Here is a 24,423-nt window from a genome sequence, read left to right as displayed (position 1 = left end):
TCTTTCTGCAGCCCCCCTGCAAGATTCTGGCATCATTTATTAAGAGAGAAAACCATAATTCTGATCACAGCAAGATATACAACAAGCATTGGCAAAGGCAACAGTTTTGGCGTTTGTGTAGGCATAGCTTGCCAGGCAAGCCATAGTGGTATTAACTAGCCATAGATGATAGCAGGGAAAAATGGTGTGAGTGCCTGGGCATCTAATAGCAGGGCCTGGCAAACGCCTAATACTTATGCACAAGATAAAATGGTTTGCTTTGACAATGCTTGTTTTAAACAGACTTCTGTGAAGGACACGCATAGTGCTTATAAATGGAGTCGCTGAAGGCAGACCCAGTTAAGAGTAGTTGGTTTACAACTCCAATTAAGTCATTGGGCCTCATTACATGTTTGGTGGGATAGCACCAAACAGGCTAGTGCTGCATTAAACATGATAAGGCCCTGCAACCATTTGTGAAACATCTTTTTCACGCATGTTAGAATAATTGATAACAGTACTTACTTTTAACTGTGTCAATTCCCAAGTCTGGTGTGGTGTGCATGTGTAAATGCTGTTTTATAGACCTTTTAGAAACTTCACTTAATATATCTGTTGATAAAGCAGTTTATTCTGATGCTTGTCCCTGTGGACAATCCATTGCTTGACAATTTCTGGTGTGTGTTAATTTAACTTAACACCAAACCCAGGACGGTCTTAGTCTAAGCCTTACTGCTCAGCCTCACTACCAAGTGAGAGTTTGGTTAAACATTTGTTGTAAAGCTGCGCGGGTCTTTCAAGACTGGCTTGTCGGAGCACTACACGAACAGTGGCAACAACTCCCAACAAATAGGTTCATCAAAAGAGATTATGAGCAAGATGACCCAGTCCAATGGATGGATGAATTAATGTTTAGGTCATAAGCGACTGTAAGAAACTACATTGAGATCAATTTGTGGCTAGGGATGACTGGGGATGGGTTAGATTCAGTGAAAGAGTGGAACAGTCTACGGGGTAACTGCTTGAGAATGGCAAGTGTCTGGGTGAAAGTACCTGGAGGCAGAGAAACAGATTTCTGATTGGTTGGAGTAAAATGGCTGCATCATAGTTGCTGTGAGTTGCAGGTTATGTTGGAGGATGTCTGGCTGATATTAGGAGAATTCATTTGCTGAGTTTGTCAAGTATAAAATACATTGCGGCAGATACTGTTGTGGTGTGCAATGCTCTCACTAATTCTATACCCCTCTATATCCTGAAGCTATGACTCCAACATGAATGATTCTCGGGACGACAAGAAGAACAAGTTTGCCAACACCATGGGGTTTGTGGAGGAGTACCTGAACAATGTGGTGAACGACGCATTGCCCTTCTCCAATGAGGAGAAGAACAAACTCACGTTTGAGGTGGGAACATTTCATATTCTGTCAGATGCGCCAATCAGTGTCTTGAATGATAACGGCTTCATAATAGAACTAGGAACGATCTGAGCTGTCGCCAAAATGTCCAGCGCTCTGCAACCTTTTGTCATCCAGATGTTTTGTACTACGGCTCCCATCAGTCCTAGCGAGCACAGTCAATGTTGAAGGATCATAGGAATTGTAGTCCAAAACATATGGAGATCCGCAGGTTGCAGACCCCGCTCTCTAGGTCTGATCTATAAAACTCCTGGAGACCCTCTCGGGTGCTCTGAAAATGTATTTAACATTTATTTAAGATAACACTGCATAAGAGACGCCTACCATGATCAAATCTTGTGAAGATGTATAATTTAAGGGATTAGTGTCCTTCATTTCTCCTTATGCATCGATGCAGAGTGTAGAAGTTTGGCTTCTGACTCCCACACCTATTCACGTCTTGCAGGTTGTTAGCCTCGCCCGGCACCTCATATACTTCGGCTTCTACAGCTTCAGCGAGCTGCTGCGTCTCACGCGGACGTTGCTCAGCATCATAGACTGCGTGCAGAACCCAAACATGATGCTGCAGGCGATGTACACCGACGACGGGCCTGGTAAGGTCTTTCTTCACTATCTTTGGGACTTGGTGAAAGGTCAATCCTTCTAGAAAAATTGAATCTTTGAATGCTGGTAGGAGGCAACCGCATGTAAATGTCAGGATTCATCATGTAAGCTAAGGACATGAAGGTAATGGCGCTCATAAGCTCAGTAGAATGAATGAACAGGACTGCAAGCCCACATTTGTCTGCCGCTGCCTGTCAATAGGCATTACAGTGTATTGATTTTACCTTTATTGCTCGACTGGTGCTGCAAGTTACAAATAGAAATGGTTAGTATTTCAATTCCTTTGTAAGGGTGCAGAAGTAAGGTTCGGACAAAATGGTGGCATGTTTTTGCATACAGACTTTTATTCATTAAAAGGGATGGAAAAATGCTTCTCTACCCCTAAAGCTAAGAGGAGGGTTCCCTATCTCAAAGGAAGCTAGGGAAATTGTCAGGAATTCCCAAACCAAAAAGTATGTCACTGTCGTGTCCTAAAACCTAATTCCGTCCCTAAAACTAATAATCTAAGACAACCGTGCCAGGATGATCTCTTCTAAAATAAAAAAATAGTTCTTTGTGTTATCAATCAACCGATAAGTTCCCAGTTTCACTGGTAATTAAGTAATGCGACATATGTTGCGCCATACAAGATTCCAATGCTACGGTTGTTCTCCTTTGCCCTAGATTTAAGTCACTGGATAATTCAGGAGGAACCGTTTCTTGACTTCGTAGTTCGTGATCCTACCATCTTGGTGGGTTCCGTTAGCAAGCGTAGGATTCCTTTTATCGGTCCTAGGGCTTTTGATCCTCTTAACCTCAACCTCTCATGTGGGCGTTTGTCCCAGACTCGCAATACTTTACATGGCTTGGTTTACTCTCCTGCCAAGCAAGTGTTTCTTTTTCACTCACAGCGTCGCGGACCCTCTTCACTTGAAACTTTGGTTTCCCATATGGGTGACTTTCCCAGACTCACACTGTTGCGTTGTATCCACTTGGTTCACTCTCCTGCTAAGTACACAACTGTCTCATTTGCTTCAAGGTCCCAGGCCCTTTCTTTCTGGTTCCTGAGCTCACCCTGTTGCTCTCCTGGACCTCTATCAACTCCCTGGCGTCCCACATACCTGTTTGCTACTTTCAGGGAGGTACTAGGAGTTCCCGGGCAGCTGTGTCCCTTCTGGAGGCTCCGCTAGAGTTCAGGTGGCTTTTGGGGTCTGCAGCGACTCTGCAGTCTAATGCCTTTTCCCAGCTGCATGTTCTGTCTCTTCCCTGCTTCGCTGGGTCCTGAGAGGCAGAGAGAATTCACCCAGCAGCAACCCAAGTAGTCCCCTTGTGATGAACCACGCTCAGGTTCTCTTTCCTCTGGCCTGGACTTCCTTTGCTGCTCGCATCTGCTGTTCCTCTTTGAGGGACGTCTCTCTCTCTCTCGCGCGCGTGCGCATCGCAGCTGCGCCTGAGTTTGAGCTTGAGATGCTTTCAAACTCCTGCGTTGGATTGATATACTGCTTTGGGCCAATCACTGACATTAGGAAGCTAGACTGCTCGCTCTTCTTCTTGCGAGTGACCCTTGGACTCTCGGTCATCTTTTATACCACAGTATCAGTCTCATAGCTATATGCATGGTATTTTGTGCTTTCTAGTTTTTCAGTGTTGGCCTGTAGATTAGGTTGACTGATTTGACAAAAAATATATAAGTTTTATCCAGGGAGGGAGGGGGAAGGAGGATTTAGATATGGAGAAGGGGTTGCATATATTAAAGCGGAGTGATTCCCTGTTCTCTGGTGATAGTCGTCCCCAATCCCATGGATGGATTCGCTCCCTGTGTGATCCTCCCTCGGTGCACTAACCCGAGGGGGACTATTGTACTGTGGATGCACCTTCCTGGCCCCATGGAAAAGTTATCCCCCTAGGCAAGAAGGGACGACACCCTTAGATTCGTCACAATATATCAGGGAGAGAGAAATTGGTGCATTGACAACACAACAGAGCATGTGGACAACCATCCTTACCACGAGACCCAGCTAAAATTCTGGATGAGGAGCATGGCACTTGGACCACAATTGAGGGACTGATATCACAGCCATTCTATCCTCACTTCCAAATCCTGAGGCTGTCTAAAGCCCTGCAGAAGGCTCATGTTATGGTGAGTGGGGTGAAAAAGACCCTAGCCCCGTGTGCATTATGTATTTAATGATTTAAGCATGCAACCCATTTAAAACAAAAACAATCTATATTGTTATTCTAGGGTTCAATAATGTTTCTGCTCATTAGCTCAAGTGTAACGTTCTTATTATGAAAATTGGAACATTTTAAAAAGAGACATTTTACAATGTGTGGCAGGTTGGAGGAAGGAGTCAGACTCATTAATGACAATTTAAACTCTATTGAAATAAAATTAAAATGCCTAACCTTCCCTATTGCTAAAGGGATCACCCGGCCTATCTAAAGAAACTAAGGGTGCGAGTCTGTCAACAGGAAGTCCCAAAGTAAAAATGTCTTCAGTCCAAACCTAACTCTACCTGACCCTGCCACTAATTTAACCACCTTAAATTCAGCCAGGAGAAGCTATTTCTTCCCATGCATTTCTCGTAGTTCTTGATAGTTTCTGGATGGAAATGTCGTTCTCTTATACTTGAGTTTGTTTATACAATCTTCTTTGGTAATCTCTGGATATCGCCTCCATGAGCTCTTGTAATGCACTTCTGGGCTTGGTGCTCTGTTTAAGCTTATGCAGTTTACAACTGTTTTTGAGATAGTCTCTCACACTCTTGTCTTCACTTAGGACTCTTTCACAGTCTCTCAATGTATCCTTGGCCACTTTGCATGGGACTTTATTCCCTTTTAGATTCCCCCACTCTTGGGATCTTCCGTCTATGGCCTTCCTTCTATACTCGTGTTCTCTTGATAGGCTTATCTCATATTTCTTAGAAGCCGTGCTGGGGCTTTGCTTTAACCCCTGTTTATCTCTTGGCTGACAAGACCTTTTACCTTCTTCCCAGGGTAATTGTCTCCAGTCCCTCTTTATTCTTCTTACAGGGTTATTTGTGACTTGCTTTATCAGCCTTTCACATTGGCAGTCGGATAACTTTATTCCTCATATCTCGCCTTTATGAATGGGAGAATGTACACTCTTTATGTATTTCTGTATTCCTTGTATCTCGTCTTTGACTGGGATGGTTGCACACTTTATGCATTCTTTTATCTTGTCTATATGACTGGGACGAGTTGCCTTCTTCATATACTCTTGCACCGGCGGGCTTCCGCTTTTCCCATTCTCCCCGGTACCTTCAAGCCTGAAGGAGAGCTGAGTGTCATCCGCATAACACTGAAAGAGGAGGAAGTAGAGATTTGGTGGGCCAAAGGGGCCACATAGAGGTTGAAAACCAAGGCAGAGAGGTTGGAGCCCTGGGGAACACCACATGTGGAGAGACAGGTGGTGGAGAGAAAGGACCCCAGTTGGACCTGAGAGGGACGGTCCAGGAGGACGGAAGTCAACAAGGCGAGCACCTGATCCATGATGTCCAGGCTCTCACTGAGACGATTGATCATGATGGCATGGTTGACTGTGCCGAAAAAGCAGAGGAAAGATCACGGAGGATGAGGACAGAAGGAAGGCTAGAAACAAGATTAGTGAAGTTGAGTCGCTCCCTGTGAGGTCCCACTTGCCCATACCCCTAGGGAGTGTACGGGGGAGCTGGCTCACCTGCATAGCCTCAAAGGGGGTGGCTCCGTCTTGGGGAGAAGGGGCGAACACCGTCAATTCACCACAAATGTTAGAATTACATATTTGTATTTTAAATAGCTTCTTTTGCTGAGAGCATACACCTCTCAAAATGTCCTTACTTCTTGAAAAGGGTCAGGCTCAAATTGCAAACAATGATCTGTTTCATCCGTAAGCACCTAGGCAATGTTTCATTTTGCATGCTGGCCACTGATCAGTAGTGCTGCTGACCAAGTGCATTTATTACAGGCTGCAGAAATGCTAATAATTAACAAAGACTGGAAAATAACAAATGCAGTTGTAGATCCTACAGCCTTGTCATCTGGTCTCCTACAAGGTGTGCCAGAATCACAGAGCCTTTCTCAAGAGCGTATCTGTGTCCTCTTATCCTCCCCCATATGGATAATGTGCCCTCTGTGTGATGACAACATTTCCACAGGACACACACGGTGGCAATGTATGTATCTGTATGTCTAGTCGGCCCCCACCTCAGGGGATGCCTCTGTTGCTGCTGCTCTCATTCTACTTGTAATCATGTTCTTGGAAGAAAGAAAGATTGCAAAGAGTGTGTGCAAATTGGCATATGATATGTGTAGGTCAGCTTGTGGAATATATTCCGAGGGGCTCTTTGTAAGATGAAGGCCTTTATGTGCCTGCAGGAGTTGATAGCTGACTGTTATTTTTAGTAAAATGTATCTAGTGATCTCTGACCTCTAATCTCTCGCCTCTTTCCAAACCTCCCTCCGCTTCCATCCTACACCCTTTTACTTGGCTCCTAGGAAAGAATGTCCGTCAGTCCATTCAGGGCGTGGGGCAGATCATGTCCACCATGGTGCTAAGCAGGAAGCAGTCCGTGTTTGCACCACCCGGGCTTGAATCGGTCGGTGCAGAAACCTCCATCAAGCCAAAGAGCTCTGAGAGCGAGAACGTCATTGTGATGGAGACCAAGCTCAAGATACTGGAGATACTGCAGGTACGCACTGAGTTGGGGCCCTGCCCCTTGAGAGAAGACTGCGGTTGAGAGAATGTTGCCATGTTTTTAGGTTTCTGATCGATCCCTCGCTCTATCGTTGTTCTGCTACGCTCGCGATATCTTCAGATTTCCTGGCTTTGCCTCTCTTCTTTTTAGAATCCTCTCTCTCTCTTATTAAAGCATTCAATGATGTTAAAAGCGTTGTCTACAAAATGGTAGTCAATGTTTTTGAACTTTCCACCAAAAGACATTCAACTTGATGCAAAATATGCAAAACAATCACAGCAGAAGCACATTGGTAGTTTAAGTGCAAATAAGTATATCTTTTATGTCTACCATCAATAAGAATTACTTGGGACCTATGCTCTGGTTCCATTGGTCAATCTGGAAGTTCCTGTCTCTGGATATATGGGGACCTCCATCATACTCCCTTTTTCGTGTTTACTCCTACCTATGTGTAATCCTCTGGTTGATTTCTCTTCTCACCCCACCTCTATTCGGCATCCCTCTCCCGTACTATGGAAGATGTTGGCGTCGTCTTGGGAGCACGCAATGTCCCAAGTGTCACTGTTTCCATGACCACCAATGTCCCAGAAAGATGAACTCCTGTCTGCCTTCCGGCCTTACACACCATGTTTTTTGTCTCTGCAGTTCATCCTGAATGTACGCCTGGATTACCGGATCTCCTTCCTTCTGTCTGTCTTCAGGAAGGAGTTTTTGGAAGTGTTCCCCATGCAGGATAGTGCAGCTGACGGCACCGCCCCTGCCTTTGATGCCACAAGTAATATTCTCCATCAGTCACAAGCCTAACTTCTTTTTGCTCTTTAGTTCTCACATCTGTCTTATAGTGGTGAATCTCTCCTTCTCACACATTCCTTCCTCTTTACTTCATCATAGTCTCTCTCTCCTTACCTCACACCTCTTTGCCTTGCAAACCCCTTCTCTCATAACCCTTTATGTGTATAGATTGGTCTCTGCTTCTACCATACCCCTACCAATATTACAATATGTCTCTCCTTCCCTCACACCCTTTGCTCTTTCAAGATCTTTCTCCCCGTCTTTTGTATACCTTACTCTCTTACGACATCTCACTTTCTCTCCTATCTCTTACACTCCCTGGATCCTTCTTTCTTCTGTGTAAGAACATTTTTCCCTTTTCTTTCTCTCTCCGCATTTTGCTTTCTGTACTGTCCGCTTGTGGGTCGCTGCACTAATGGACCTCTGTGGATACTCAGGATTTCTTTTTTACATTGCTCTGTTCGGGCACGTACAGTGATGCAAGAAGAAAATAAAGCAGTATTGTGCGTTCCCTAAAGCGTCCAGGATACGCAGAGTTGTTGGTTTCACGAAAATGGGAGATGGACGGCACTGATGCCCCCCCCAATGTTAAAGCGCAATCTTTTTCATTCTTATTCTCCTCCTCCTGTCATTCTTTTTCTCTTAACCGGGCCCCCTTGTCCTGATGTGGGCCCTGATCTTAAATCTTCCTAAACGGTTCCCTTTTCATCCCTCAGGTGCCTCGATGAATCTGGATCGGCTCGGCGAGCAGGCAGAAGCCATGTTCGGTGTAGGGTGAGTTGCAGGATTTCACCCTCAGTTTTAACATTTTGGGACCCACTCTAGGGCTGCTATATTGATCTATTATTGATCATGTGTCAAGATACAGGAGGTTCTGATCTTGAACAGTATCAGGAGAAAGGCCTCTGCCACCTGATTGGCCCATTCCGGTTCTTTCTATCCCTGATCATGTACCATCTCTTGTTAATATGGTTCTCTCAATATCTTGACTATTTTGCCCTAGGAAGAGCACCAGCATGTTGGAGGTTGACGACGAAGGTGGCAGGATGTTTTTGCGTGTGCTGATCCGACTGACGATGAACGATTATCCTTCGCTGGTGTCTGGATCCTTGCAGCTTCTCTTCAAACACTTCAGCCAGAGGCAGGAGGTTCTGCACACCTTCAAGCAGGTAACACTCACGTGAAAGGCTCACAACCGGGTGAGCCACCACACTTTTCTCAGACCGCTCAAGAATTTCTTGGGTTTTCATATAGTAGCATTATTTATTTTGGGGGAAATTTTTATTTTAGTTTACAGTATTTACAACCAGAAATATTAAAAAGAAAAACAGAAATATGTTAACATCAATTTCACAAAATGCATATACTTATTTACAATGTCCCACCGACCCACCCATCCCAGGATTCACATCATCATAGACCATTAATCAGTACATTCTGAGGAATTTCCCCGATATTTTTTCAAATAGAGCTAGTTTTTTGTCTCTGCGAAAAATCACTCTTTCCATCTCTGCCAAGATATGCATTTCATCAATCCATATCTCAATTAGAACAGGGTTCGCCGTCTTCCAACCCCTCAGTATCATTTTTTTTCCCCCAATTGCATCCCGATAGATCCATTTTTTCTGACATGTGGACAAATCGTCCAACAGTACATCACTGCCAAGTATTAAGGTTTTAAAATCAAAGGTAATCTTTTCATTTAACACATAACACATCTTCGCAAATTCTACCATATTTGAACCAAAATCCCCTCACTCTGGTGTAGTTCCATAACATATGTTCCAATGTGCCAGTGTCGTGTACACATGCCCAACAATCAGAACTGTCAACCATACCTCTTTTTATTAACCTTTCTGGTGTCCAATAGACCCTATTAATGATCTTAATTTGACGTGACCTCTCCGTCAAACTTAAAGAACAAAGCGTGATGTTCGAACACATATGTGACCAATGATCCTCATCAATGTTATTCCCAATCCTCCTACTCCACTCCTCCCTCAACAAATCATTGCTTTTATATTCTCCCACAATCAATCCATAAACACGACTTACCAGACTACACCCACCCACATTTGATTTTTTGCCATAGCATGTTAACATCAAGGCTTCTTTCCAAGTCAACCTCACCAATTGCTTTTCGTATTCTCCGATAATCAGCCATGCAGAAATTAGGAATATTAAATTTTGATTGTAATTCTCTGGCAGTCATCCATCTTCCATTCTTAAAAAGGTCTTTTAACTATTGTACATGGCTAGAAACCACTCGGACCAAAACAAAGTCTTTCCCTCCAATTTAATACTCGGATTCAACCAGACAGAGGCGTTAGGGTCCCCCATTGCGTCATGTCCCAAACAGTTATTCAGACTTATCCAGGAACTGAATAGACATTTAGTCAAGGGGCCATTAATACCATGTTTTTTCTGTACAGTCGTTAATAAAGCCCTAGGTAGTAAAGGACCAAAATGACTACTCTCTGCACAGACCTATTCTTTAGGATTTGACTTCATAAACCCCATTAAGGTTTGTGACATAAAAGCCAAATGGTAAGCACTGTAATTAAGTACTCCCAAACCTCCTTTTTCCATGGGCAACTGTAGTTTACTTATCTTTAGACTTGGTGGTTTCCGATCCCATAAAAAACTTTGAGTAAGTCTTTCCAATTCTAGCCAATATTTCTTTCCAATGACCAATGGACTCATACTAAGCATGTAATTAATTCTTGGCGTGGAAACCATTTTCAATGCATTTACTTTCCCCCATAAGGACAAGTGCAGTGCGTTCCATCTCTCCAAATCCATTTTGTATGCAGTAAAAACCATAATCATATTTTCTTTAATGAAATCACTGATACTCCGCAAGATCCACACTCTTAAATACAATAATTTTCCTGCACACCACTTAAGGCCCCACTGTGTTATGAAATTCTTGTCACAGAAAGGCACCAAGGGCAGGACCTCTGATTTGGCCCTATTTATCTTATAGCCAGAATATTGATTAAAGGTTGACAAAATATCGATAAGTATTGGTAGCGAATGTCTAAGATTTTTGAGAACTAATAACAAATCGTCGGCATATAACCATACTTTTTGTTGCATGCCCCGACAACTCACACCTTGCAAGCCTCTTTCTGATCTCAGTGCTACCGCTAGTGGTTCTATACCAATAACAAAAAGTGAAGGGGACAAGGGACATCCGTGCCTCGTACCTCTTTCTAATTGAAACATTTCAGATCTTAGTCCATTGGTATTCACATCAGCCGTTGGTTTTGAATAGAGCAATTGTATCCAAGATATGTAATTAGAGCCAATTCCCATTTTCTCTAGGACCATAAACATAAATTGCCAATTTACTCTGGCAAAGGCTTTTTCAGAGTCTAAAGAAAAGACTGCAGAATCTTCCACTGACTCAGTAGCTACAGATATGGTACGTAGTAGTTTCCTAATTTTACTGGAGGTACTTCTCTCCTTTACAAAACCTGATTGATCAGGGTGTACTAGTTTTGGCAACAGATTTTCTAGTCTTAACGCAAGTATTTTTGCCAATATTTTGTTATCAACATTGATTATAGTAATCGGTCTGTAACTTGAAGCTAAAGTCTCATCCTTGCCTTTTTTCAAGAACACCGATATCATAGCATATGTTGTGGTTGGGAGGAGTAAACCCCTAGAATGGGGTGATGTAAACATGTTCAATAAGAGAGTCCGTGCTGAATTGGGTAACCATTTGTAAAATTCTACTGGTAGTCCGTCTGGTCCAGGTGATCTTCCTGTATTTAGTTTTCCTATTGCCTTCTTTATCTCATCCAGCGTTATATCTCCATCCAGAGTTTTTGATTCCTCCTCAGTGATCTTAGGAAGTGGCAATCCTTCTAGAAATCCACCATCAGTCGCAGAAATATACGGTTCATTTTTGTATAGATCTGTGTAAAATGCCTTGAAAACTTCATTAATTTCTTTTGGTTTGAAAGTGATTAGACCATCTTCCCCTTTGATAGAAGTTATTGTTCGTTCTGACTCCCTTTTGCTCAGTCTAAATTCAAACCATCAGTCGCATTTTTCCATTCTCTCAAAATAGGTGCATTTCTGTTGAAAGAACACCTTATCCCTTCTATCTGAAATTAGGTTTTTCAATTCCAATCTCAATTGTTTAAATTGTTGGACCATAACTGAATTAGCTGGATTAATCACCAAATCCCTTGCGATATTTTTAATATTTGACTCCAGTTCTAGATATCTTCTCTCTAATCCTTTCTTTAATCCACTTGCCAAACTGATGAACATACCACGTACTGTACACTTGAACGCTTCCCAAACAATGTCATGTCTGACTTCTCCTGTGCAGTTTTCTTTTACAAAGCAGTATTATATATATCTATATATATATATATATATATATATATATATATATATATATATATATATATATATATATAGTAGCATTATTGACCTACGTAATGCCCTTCGGCGAGCACCAAGGAACCAAACAGGTGATTGTGTGCTTTCTAACAAATAACACCTGATATGGTGTGGTTTGACTTCCCCTTGCCTGCCCGTCAAAGGTTAAGAAAGCTTGCACTTGTGTCTGTCCAAGTATATTGAGGAATTTGTCCTCCCTTTTGTTACATGGATCTCTGGGCTGCTTAATATCTATTAACTTGAGAAAAAGTTCCCAGCAGGTGAAGTAAACTGACACAGCAGATATATGCAATAAATTATACTGTAATTCAAAAATAAAAAACGTAAATTATCCCTATTACGCATTGGTCCTGAAGAGGACTAGGCCCTGACATATGGGTAATATGTTAGAAAATAGTCCTGAAGAAGACATGACCCTTAGTTACTGGGCATGATGTCATGACTAGTTGACCTCTGATCTGTTTTATATATTGTTTTGGACTTCTTGATAGATGTTGCAAATTATATTAAATGTGAGTTTACTGTTTGTTTCATTAACTTGCGTTTTTTGATTTTTCAATTGCAATTACTGAGGATTATTGCTACTATGACGATGTAGGGAATTCATAATTGTGTTTTAAATTACTTTTTTGATTTCTCAGTAATGATCCTTGGAGGAGTGTAATGTTTTTCATAAAGTTTTATCATGTTCAGGTTTGTTGTATTTGATGTTTTAAGACATTTTGTTTTTGTATTACACAATATAATGTAAATTATGGTGGTCATCAGCAAGAGTTTTGAATGTGTAATACATTTGTCTTTACCAAAGTGCATTCATACATCTGATACATTGGAATTAAGTCTTAGCTGTTGGAATTAATTTAAACATTTCTTATAAAATTCATCCCACGTGAATGTTTTGTATATATTGTTTCCAGTCACTGCTTTTTTTTAGTCCTGAGCAATGGGGTTACCCATTCTAGGGTTACCCATTTCGGGGATAAACATTGTAATTTGTAGACACAGCCTCCTCTGAGTTGTATTCCGTTTTTTTGTGTGAGAAGTGGAACTTTGTTGGTTCCTCATTATTGCTTGTGCACTTATGTAGCACTTTTTGACAGTTAAATTTTAAGGTGAACCTTATGTGCAACTGACTGTGCCTCATTAGTTGTTAATTATTTTAGAACTTCTTCAATTTCAACATAAACCAATTTTCTGGTATGCAATGAATAAAGACTGCTGATAACATGGACTCTGTGGCTCCCCTCAGTCATTCACCGCTATGATTCTCTCTTGTACCCAGGTTCAGCTTCTCATATCTGCACAGGATGTTGAAAACTACAAAGTGATCAAGACCGAGTTGGACTGTCTCCGTACGATGGTGGAGAAGTCGGAACTTTGGGTGGATAAGAAGGGAAGCGGAGGAAGTGGATCTGGAGAAGGAGGCAAGAAGGAGAAGAAAGAGGTACAGTAAAGTGGCCGGCTGAGGCAGGCTTCTGGTAATGGTAATGGAGTTGTCTGCTCTTCTGCCAAGATCAGTATCCCCATTGTCTATCCCTTCATTTAAAATCAGTATTTAACCCCAGAGTTATCCTACTCATTCCAGAGCAGTTCCTGGATTTATATCCAGACGAGTTGGGGACATATCCCATGTCACCAGCACTGCCTCAGCTTCAGATACAAATAGTCAGAGTGAGCTCCCAGTCTCCTTCATGCTTTTCTGCCTTCACAAACTGTTCCTGAATCTATACTGGTTGGGTAGAGGTTTCCATCCTGTGAGCTCAAATGTTCAGCATAATTCTGGGTGGCCAAAGTGTGTCTGCCCAGTCACTTCCTGCTCCGTCTTCTCATCCCGGCTACAATGCACCCATCTGTTAATCTAGATTTGCACCCAGTGAGGGTGAGCCAACCAATCAGGTGGCTGGAACCGCGGGCGAGATCACAGAATTCCCGCCCGCTGTTCCAGCCACCTGAGGCCCTCCCCAGGTGACGCTTTTGTTTTTTGTTGTTTCGGTCTATCATGGGGAGGAAGCAAGGAGCCTCTCTCTGTTGCCTCCTCACCCCCCAAATCACCTGATTCCCCTTCCACCACCCCAACTTACCTACTGGACCAGAGCATTGTGCTCCGGTCCCAGATCTCGTCCAGTCTGGTAGCCGCCATTGAAATAGACAAGGGACTATGTCCTGTTTTGGATGACGGTGGCCATTTTAGAACATGTTTTCCATGGCCGCCGTCATCTGTAAAGGGAACTAGTTCCTTTTAAATTTCAATGGCGGCGGCCATTTCTTTTAAATGTTTTCTCTTCTCTGACAGGAGATAGGCTTGCACACAGCTGACCTCCCGTCGGATGAAAAAAAAAGAAAATTATCTGCAGCCCGGTAAATCCTGGTGTGCAAATATAGCTTTCACTCCCCGACTGGGGCAGCAGACATGGACTTTAACAGCCTGCCAGCCTGAGCTTTGGTAGGCCCAAGCAAAGCCATGTGCCAGGGCGTAAATGGTATAATCGTTCCAGTCCAAGGGAGCAAAAGATTCCAGGGAACTTCCATTCCTGAAGCTCTGACTGAATCTATTCATAGTCAGCAAATGATGCCTGTTGAAGGTGCTCTTCCTGTGCTTCCCAAGACACATCCTGTACCTAGACCGCAATCTATTCCAAGTAGGTGGCAGAAATCCACCAAGAACTGCTTGCCTCTCTGCCCAAAGCTACAGCTGAAGGCAGTAAATGTGTCTTGACTGCCAATCTCTGGCTACGCCTGAGTCAATTCCTAGTAAATAAATCATGCCAGTGACTAGGACCCACTTTGGTGGCAATGGAATGGGGCTCCCTAGACTTCGGGCCGGGGACTGCCACCCACTCTGAGATGCTGGCCCCAGAGGTAGTATACAGGGAATACCCAGAGCCATATCCCTAACTCTAATATGCTGTGCTATGTCGTCCTGCCTCCCCGAGATGCAAAATATGGTCTGTTAAATGTAATGTAGAAGAGAAAATCATTGGGAACTGAAGAAGTCCCCCATTTGTGAGCCCGGAGTCAGAGAGCCAAGTTAGCTTCAGGATGATTCTGATGGATATCTGCATGAGAGTAAGGCCCTTGCCTCAAGCTGGGGACTGCCACCCGCTCTGAGATGCTGGACCCAGAGGTAGCACACAGGGAATAGCCAGAGCCATCAACAGAGTGCTTAATTTACATCCCTAACCCCATCACTGTGGCCTCAGTCAAACCTAACCCATTGTGTAACCAAAATAAAGCAAATGGTGCACTCTCTTGAAACCAGAGGCCCTTTTAATCAAGGTCTCAGGAGGATAGCTCAGGGGCAACATGCTCGCCTTGGAAGCAAGACAACATGGAGCAATACAGGTTCGATCCCCGGGTCCGCGCTTAGAAACCTCTGGGTATTAAGCGTGAAATAAATAACCTATCATATTGTATCAAGCTAACACATCAAACTATGGATGGGACGGATAATAGCTTCTTACATTAAGCAGAAAGACTGACTCAGGAAGTTGGCAAATGTTTTATTTTCAATTGTCTAAAACAGGGAGCACAACAGACATCAACGGACATCGCACAGCATAATCTCAAAGTTTATCATGAAAAATCACACTTATATAGCAAAGCCTTCTCATAGGTGATGTCATCCTATGTGGCAAACTAAGAAAACCTATATGGGATTACGATTGGCTCAAGAGGAATGTCTAAGTATACTATCTATATGGGATAGGATCATGATTGGATCTCTATGGTCAGGTGGGCACTCATGCCCTCCCCAAGTGCAAGTCATCTTCGACAGTAATCAGAAACACAACACTTCATTGGCTCCCAACTATAAAGCTCTTCATTATACGGACGGCCTTCTACAATTGGTTGGCAGGCTTGTACCCTTATGGAACTTTCAATGCTCTAGCAGCACGTGAGCTAGTACCCCAGGTGCTGGTGGGTTAACTTGACCGTCTCTCCCCACCCAATTAGCCCCATATCTCTCATCACTCATGCCATCTGCCATTCACATTGTCTTTGAAGTTGGCCTTGAAGTAGCTTTTAGCCTCTGGGAATATAAGGGCGTGCAAGCATTTGCTATCTTCAGTCTGGTGCACTATGCCCTCTGTCTATTTTCATTCTCAGCTCACGTGATCAGAGACCATGAATCTGCTCATTGTATCATTTAATAGTCTCTAATGAAGAAACCTGGCACTCGTGGTGTTCTTTATTTGAAACTTAACAAGGGATGCCTTGGCTTCTCACATATTCTGTCTTCACATGCTGATAACCAGTTCTTGGCTGCTTCCAGTCTTTGACATCAAGCCAGGCAACCTCTTTGGTCTTGGGTCAAATTCAAGCCTATTCTTTGCTGCTACACAAACGTAGCTTTCAATCCGTCTTCCTTCCTGGAGACTTGCTTATTAAACTTGTATCATCGAATGTCCAGAACTCTATATGCATATATGTTGGCTGCACCATCTGCAGTCTATATACTACGTATAGCCAGCCTTAAGAATATTTAGTATACTTGCGTTACAGCGTCTGTACAAATGTAAAACAGTTTATGTTTTCGGCAGTGCTCTTCAAACATGTAATCTTCATTCTGCACATGAAAGCTAATTAACAAGGGGGGTCCTGGGAGTCCCTCTGACAGACATTAGTCCTGGTTACGAGAGACTTACCCAGAGTCTTTAGCTCACTATCTTTCACAAAGAAGAAATATCCCAAACATATCAGTCTTTGTCCTGCCCTGGGGCAGTCCAGCACCGAAATGCTAGGCAATTCTTCTTTGAACAAGAGTACCAACAGCACCCCCAGACACGTGTTTCAGTCTGGTTGGACCTCATCAGTAGGGAGGAGCTGTGCCTCTCTAAGAGTAGTGAGCAAGGGGTCCACGTCTGGATTCCCCTAGTAACTTAGGGTGAGACCCAAAGTTACTTGAATATGCAAATTAACAAGGGGGTCCTGGGAGTCCCTCTGCCAGACAGACACTTGTTAATTTGCATATTTAAGTAACTTTGGGTCTCACCCTAAGTTACTAGGGGAATCCAGACGTGGACCCCTTGCTCACTATTCTTAGAGAGGCACAGATCCACCCTACTGATGAGGTCCAACCAGACCGAAACACGTGTCTGGGGTTTTTGTTGGTACTCTTGTTCAGAGGAGAATTGCCTAGCATTTCGGTGCTGGACTGCCCCAGGGCAGGACAAAGACTGATATGTCTGGGATATTTCTTCTCTGTGAAAGATAGTGAGCTAAAGACTCTAGGTAAGTCTCTCGTAACCAGGACTAATGTCTGGCAGAGGGACTCCCAGGAACCCCTTGTTAATTTGCACATGAAAGCTTACTCGATTCTTTATTTCAACATCAGATTCTATATCGTCTATGCATTTTCTTCTTTGACCACTCTTTTCAGTACGTCACGCTCATTTCTTGTGACGTCACCAGCTTCTTCTTTTCACATCTTCACACTTCTTCAGGTGCATTCCTTAGGAGATTATCAGTCTTTCAAGGATACTTCATATAGGGGTCTTCTCAATGGATACCTTGTCTCAAAGACTCTTCATGGCATAGGTACCATTACTGGCGTTGCGCATGTAGCAATTTCCGGTTTCCAACATATAGGCAAAATAGGAGTGGGATTTCCTATAGAGGCATTCGACTGCTCCTCTACACTCTCATCTGTCAGTCCCTCCGCTCTGACCTATGCCCTAAGCACTCTTTACCTTCCAATCCGCAGATACATTTGAATTAATTCCAAGTCAGTGGAGGATATCCATCAAACAGCTTGCCCTTACCCACTGTGGATATGGCAGAATGCATTCCAAGTCAGTGGAGGATATCCATCAAACAGCTTGCCCTTACCCACTGTGGATATGGCAGAATGCATTCCAAGTCAGTGGAGGATACCCACCAAAGCCTACCCTTGGCTAAGCCTGAATCCATTGGAAGCAGGCTCAGGGTGCCCACCAGATGTTGTTCACCCACACGCATAGCTGCACCTGAATCCATTTTATGAAGGCAGAAGCTCCCAGATGAAAGTTCATCTCCTCATCAGGGCTACTTCTAAGGCCTTTGCGTGCAGTTTAAAGGTGTATGGCCATAATCGCCATCTGCCATCAGTTGGGACCATCATTAATGTCTGAAACTTTCTGTACTCACCAATGCATTAGTGAGGGGGGAGGGAGCTTTTTATATGTTCTTTTTCATTTGCCTAATTTCCATGTGTTCTGCTGTTACAGCACACGACAAATGAAGAGTCACCAACCGTTGAGAAGAGCAGCGATAACTACCAGACGGTGAAACAGGTACGACATGTGTTCGGAATTGAGTGTCCATATCTTCATGCTGTCCTCACTGCCTCTACTCCCGTACCCTAATCAAAACACAAGTGTTTCCCTATACACCCTGCATGGTTTCCCTCCGCCATGATGGTAAATCATAATATCATGCTTTTCGCAAGCACCTCATGTGTGGTACATCCTTTTAGAGTTACTATTACCCAAACCATGACCTTTTGCTTCCCCTCATCTCTTCTGCAGTCATCTACTCCACCACCTGCATACATCTACTCAAGCCCTGCATACATCTCCTCCACCCCCTGCAGTCATCTCCTCCACACCCTGCATACATCACCTCCACCCCCTTCAGTCATATACTCCACCCTCTGCATACATCTCCTCCACCCTCTGCATACATCTCCTCCACCCCCTGCATGCATCTCCTCCACCCCCTGCATGTATCAACTCCACCTCCTGCAGTCATCTACTCCTCCTCCTGCAGTCATCTACTCCACTCCCTGCATACATCTACCCCACCCTGCAATCATCTACCCACCCCCTTCATACATCTCCACCCCCACAGTCATCTACTCCACCCCTGCATACGTCTACTCCACCCATGCATACATCGCCACCCCCTGCAGTCATCTCCTCCACCCCCTGAAGTCATCTCCTCCACCCCTGCATACATCTCCTCCACCCCCTGCAGTCATCTAACCCACCCCCTGCAGTCATCTACTCCACCCCCTGCAGTCATCTACTCCACCGCCTACAGTCATCTACCCCACCCCCTGCATACATCTCCACCCCCTGAAGTCATCTACCCCACCCCTGCAATCATCTCCTCCACCCCTTGCATACATCTCCTCCACCCCTGCATACATCTCCTCCACCCCCCTGCATACATCTCATCCACCCCTCTGCATACATCTCCACCCCCTGCAGTCATCTTCACCACCCCCTGAAGTCATCTCCTCCACCCCCTGCAGTCATCTAACCCATCCCCTGCAGTCATCTAACCCCCCCTGCATACATCTACTCCACCCCCTGCATACATCTACTCCACCCCCTGCATACATCTCCTCCACCCCCTGCATACATCTCCACCCCCTGAAGTCATCTACCCCACCCCTGCAATCATCTCCTCCACCCCCTGCATACATCTCCTCCACCCCTGCATACATCTCCTCCACCCCCTGCATACATCTCCTCCACCCCTCTGCATACATCTCCACCCCCTGCAGTCATCTTCACCACCCCTTCTGTCATCTCCTCCACCCCCTGCATACGTCTACTCCACCCCCTCCAGTCATCTACTCCACCCCCTGCATACATATACTCCAGCCCTGCATACATCTCTACCCCCTGCATACACCTCCTCCACTGCCTGCATACACCTACCCAACCCCTGCAGTCATCTACCCCACCTCCTGCAATCATCTCCACCACCTGCATACATCTCCTCCACCCCTGCATACATCTCCTCAACCCCGTGCATACATCTACTCCACCCTTGCATACATCTACTTCACCCCCTGCAAACATCAACCCCACCCCCAGCATACATCTACTCCACCCCATGCAGTCATCTATTCCACCCTGTGCAGTCATCTATTCCACCCCGTGCAGTCATCTACCCCACCCCTGCAAACATCTCCTACAGCATCTGCATACATCTAATCCACCCCCTGCATACATCTCGTACATGCCCTGCACACATCTACTCCACCCCCTGCAATCATCTACCCTGCTGCAGCAATCATCTACTCCACTCCTGCAATATTCTACCTACCCCTGCATACATCTTCTCCACCCCCTGCATACATCTACCCCGCTGCAGTCATCTACCCCACCCCCTTCATACATCTCCTCCACCCTCTGCATACATCTCCTCCACCCTCTGCATACATCTCCTCCACCCCCTGCATGCATCTACACCACCCCCTGCAGTCATCTACTCCACGCCCTGCATACATCTACTCCACCACTGCAATCATCTACCCCACCCAGCAATCATCTACTCCACCCCTGCAATCATCTACCCACCCTCTGCATACATCCCCTCCACCCCTGCATACATCTACTCCACCCCCAGCATACATCTACTCCACCCCGTGCAGTCATCTATTTCACCCTTGCATACATCTACTCCACCCCCTGCAGCCATCTACCCCACCCCTGCATACAGCTCCACCCCCTGCATACATCTCCTCCACTCCCTGCATACATCTAATCCACCCCTTGCATACATCTCGTACACCCCCTGCAACCATCTACTCCACCCCCTGCAATCATCTACTCCACCCCCTGGATACATCTTCTCCACCCCCTGCATACATCTTCTCCACCCCTGCATACATCTACTCCACCCCAGCAGTCATCTACCCACCCCCTGCATACATCTCCTCCACCCTCTGCAGACATCTCCTCCACCCCCTGCAGTCATCTACTCTACGCCCTGCATACATCTGCTCCACGCCCAGCATAAATCTACTCCAGCACTGCAATAAACTACCCCACCCAGCAATCATCTACTCCACCCCTGCAATCATCTACCCACCCTTTCATACATCTCCACCCCCGCAGTCATCTCCTCCACCCTCTGCATACATCTCCTCCACCCCCTGCATACATCTCCTCCACCCCCTGCATGCATCAACTCCACCTCCTGCAGTCATCTACTCCACCTCCTGCAGTCATCTACTCCACCCCCTGCATACATCTACGCCACCCCCTGCATACATCTCCACCCTCTGCATACATCTCCTCCACCCCCTGCATGCATCTACTCCACCCCCTGCAGTCATCTTCTCCACCCCTGCATACGTCTACTCCACCCATGCATACTTCTCCACCCCCAGTCATCTCCTCCCCCCGCATACATATCCACCCAATGCAGTCATCTACTCCACTACTGCAGTCATCTAGCCCAGCCCTGCAATCATCTACTCATCCCCTGCAATAACATACCTACCCCTGCATACATCTCCTCTAACCCCTGCATACATCTCCTCCACCCCCGCAGTCATCTCCTCCACCCCCTGCATGCACCTCCTCCACCCCCTGCATTCATCTCCTCCACCCCCTGCAGTCCTCTCCTTCACCCCCTGCAGTCATCTACTCCAACCCCTGAAACCACCTACTCCACCCCTGCATACATCTACTCCACCCCCTGCAATCATCTACTGCACCCCTGCAACTATCTACCCCACCCCAGCAATCATCTACTCTACCCCTGCAATAATCTACCTACCCCCTGCATACATCTCTTCCACCCCCTGGAGTCATCTCCTCCAACCCCTGCCTCCCCCATTTTTGATATCACACCCATGCTTCCTTTCTTCTTCTGCTCATCCTACCTTTGTCCCTCCCTAATTCACTCTTCAATCTCTTCCTGTCTCTATCTATCCCCTGCTCCTCTTCTTCATAGCCTATTCTTTCACGTCTGCCTTTGACCTCGGGAATAACCGCTCACATTCATTTTCATCTCTTTAATGGACTACATGGGTGGTGATTAGTCCTATTTTTGGGCGGTGATCCATCCTATTTTTGTAGTGACATCTCTGGTTGCATCCTTCATTCCCTCGTTGTTTGATAAGTGAGCAGGAAACATATACCTTGGTTGACTGTGTCAGACTATCGCATCCTCTATGTCCAATCCAGTACCTCAGGCGACTTGCGATTCTCACTATAGGGGCCATGGGTGTGTTAAGAAGTTGAACATGGATGGGCACGGACTCTGCATGCACCCATCTCCCCGTTACTTGGACAATTTTGTGAAAATATGTCCTTGTTTGATGCTTTCCAGTCGGGCTTCAGGCCAAGATGCGGTACTGAGACTGTTCTGGTCTCGGTGCTTGATGACCTGACACTCATTGCTGATCAGGGTGGAGTGCCGGCATTGATCCTGGTGGATCTCTCTGCCGCTTTTGATACCATTGATCCCTCAATCCTGATCAATCGTCTGTCACCCTCCATACCTCAGTAGGGTTCCTGGCTTTACTGGGGATAGCATCCATGTGACCTTAACCTTCAGCATTTCCTCCATACAGCTTTTGAGAGTTATACCTACCCAGTCTCCTCACTTACCCCTTCATGGAAAGATTAGAGAACCTTGCCCTCACAGCGCCAAAGTTTCCTTTATGTCCTGATGGCTTGTACATGCACCAATTGATTTGCATGGAAGTTCAAGCATTTTTTCACGGCTAGGAAACAGCATCCTAGCCATTTGCAGCTAGCACTGGGGATACTAGTCTTATAACCCGCATATCTGAACGACACTAGCTTTCTAAATTCTCTTGTCCTCATAAAGTAACCATGCTTCACTTGAGCTGTTAATTCAGAGTTTCACTGACTGCCTATTAATGGGTCTGACTAATAACGGTATTTAAATGCTACAGAAACCTGTGATTCTTTTTGAGATTGTCTCTGGATGACAGTGTGCCTGACAGAAAGTTCTGTACGCTTCTATGAGCTTTTCTGTGGAAAGAGCAGACCACCCAAGGTGATTTTGGGGCAGATACCAATAGGCAGTAGGACAGTGTCCATGATGGGATAAAATGTTTGTGTCAACATTGATCAGAGGTTAGGCTGAACATGGCACCGACCCAGCGATTACCTACAGGCTTTTCTGGTACAGCCTGCAAGGAGGAATACATCTGGTTTCCCTAAGGCCCAGTCAGAGAGGTAGTGAATAACGGACAAAAAGGGGTATCTTTCTCGCTTGATAGAAGCAAAGACAATCTGGGTGTCCACGGATGAACCAGGATCCTTTTGGAAGTTTAGGGACTCGGATACCTGCTCTTCATCCCTTATTTTGACGTTGGTTCCTGCAGATTTTGGAACGGCTCAACAAGATGTGCGGCGTCGGAGAACAGATGCGCAAGAAACAGCAGAGGCTGCTGAAGAACATGGATGCCCACAAGGTGATGTTGGATCTACTGCAGGTCCCGTATGAGAAGGTAAGGAAGGGGAGGGGAGCAACGCTCTTGGCTTGCGGGAGCATTATGCATTCTTATGGATGGGTGGTGAACTGATGGATTGAACTTGAACAAGGGTCACACAGACCAGAGGAATGCTGAGTAAGTGAAGGGAAAGAAACAAAACCAAGATCACATGTTTCAGACCAGGGAATACTTATTTTCAGTTATTAATTTACAAAGCAGTGTGGGAGCCCCTCTATTGAGAACAAACATGTGTCAAATACCCTGTTCTATGGAATTTCCTCCACTTAGGAGGGTCTAAAACCACGTTTTAGCTCACTGCAACCTTCACAGAAGAGAACTATCCATTTGCATATCAGTCTTTGTCCTACCCACAAGGGCAGTCCAGCACCGAAATGCCAGGCAATTCTACTCTGAACAAAAGTTCCATCAGCAACCCCAGACACGAAGAAATTCCATAGAACAGGGTATTTGTCCCATGTTCATTCTCAGTAGAGGGGCTCCTACACTCATATGTAACTTTGTATAACTTGGGGTTTCACCCTAAGTAACCCAGGGTAATCCAGACATGGGCCCCTTGCTCACTCTGTCTTGGAGAGGCTCAGCTTCACCTCACTGATGAGGCCCGACTAGGCGGAAACACGTGTCTGGGGTTTGCTGATGGTACTCTTGTTCAGATGAGATTTGCCTGGCATTTCAGTGCTGGACTGCCCTTGTGGGTGGGACTAAAACTCATATGCAAAATGATATTTATTCTCTGTGAAGGTACAGTGAGCTAAAACGTGGTTGTAGACCCTCCTGAGTTGAATAAATCCCATAGAACTGGGTATTTGACTCATGTTAGTTCAGAGTGGAGGGGCTCCCACACTCCTTTGTAACTTTTCTGCTATTACATTACTTTTTGGGGCAAACAAATCAAATTTCATTTCTAATAAAACTTAAAACTTGCAATGTTTGCGATTGTATTGCACTGTGATTCAAAGATTGTGCTTGAAGGATCATGGGTACCCTCACATGTAGAGTATGGATAGTATTGTAGGTGCGCGCCCTGCCAACACCCATTTTCGAATTTGAACAAAAAGAATGAAATATAATACCCAACTCAAACCGCTTGATGGCGGCCTATGCAAAGCATATGATTCCAAGCTGATACAAGCTGTAGAAAGATGATTACTCGTAAGTAATGTTTGCCTTATTGAACTTAGGATGGTAAGCTTTTGTGTTGGTCCTTTCCTTCATGGTGAATGGAGATCATAGCAGTGAGTGCCCACTGATTGAGCTGCCCAAGGGTCTAGGAATTCTTGTACCTTGACATCTTAGTAATACCCACTTTGGAAGCATGCAGTTAGAT

General features: G+C 45.1%; 1 protein-coding gene across 1 annotated transcript in view; it reads left to right on the top strand.

The window, feature by feature from the left end:
- ITPR3 (inositol 1,4,5-trisphosphate receptor type 3) overlaps nucleotides 1-24,423 on the top strand; it is a 510,867-nt gene that overhangs the window by 309,368 nt on the left and 177,076 nt on the right. The window contains exons 20-28 of the mRNA XM_069633522.1: nucleotides 1,238-1,382; nucleotides 1,840-1,987; nucleotides 6,474-6,667; nucleotides 7,319-7,448; nucleotides 8,182-8,239; nucleotides 8,469-8,634; nucleotides 13,167-13,328; nucleotides 18,091-18,156; nucleotides 22,965-23,090. Of these exons, the coding sequence (XP_069489623.1) occupies nucleotides 1,238-1,382; nucleotides 1,840-1,987; nucleotides 6,474-6,667; nucleotides 7,319-7,448; nucleotides 8,182-8,239; nucleotides 8,469-8,634; nucleotides 13,167-13,328; nucleotides 18,091-18,156; nucleotides 22,965-23,090 (1,195 nt within the window). The remainder of the gene's footprint in view (nucleotides 1-1,237; nucleotides 1,383-1,839; nucleotides 1,988-6,473; nucleotides 6,668-7,318; nucleotides 7,449-8,181; nucleotides 8,240-8,468; nucleotides 8,635-13,166; nucleotides 13,329-18,090; nucleotides 18,157-22,964; nucleotides 23,091-24,423) is intronic.

The sequence above is a fragment of the Ambystoma mexicanum genome, chromosome 13 (genome assembly GCF_040938575.1).
Source record: "Ambystoma mexicanum isolate Mex_15411 chromosome 13, UKY_AmexF1_1, whole genome shotgun sequence".
Classification (NCBI taxonomy): Eukaryota; Metazoa; Chordata; class Amphibia; order Caudata; family Ambystomatidae; genus Ambystoma; species Ambystoma mexicanum.
The sequence above is the reverse complement of the archived record's forward strand: the minus strand, read 5'-3'. Positions and strand labels throughout refer to the sequence as shown.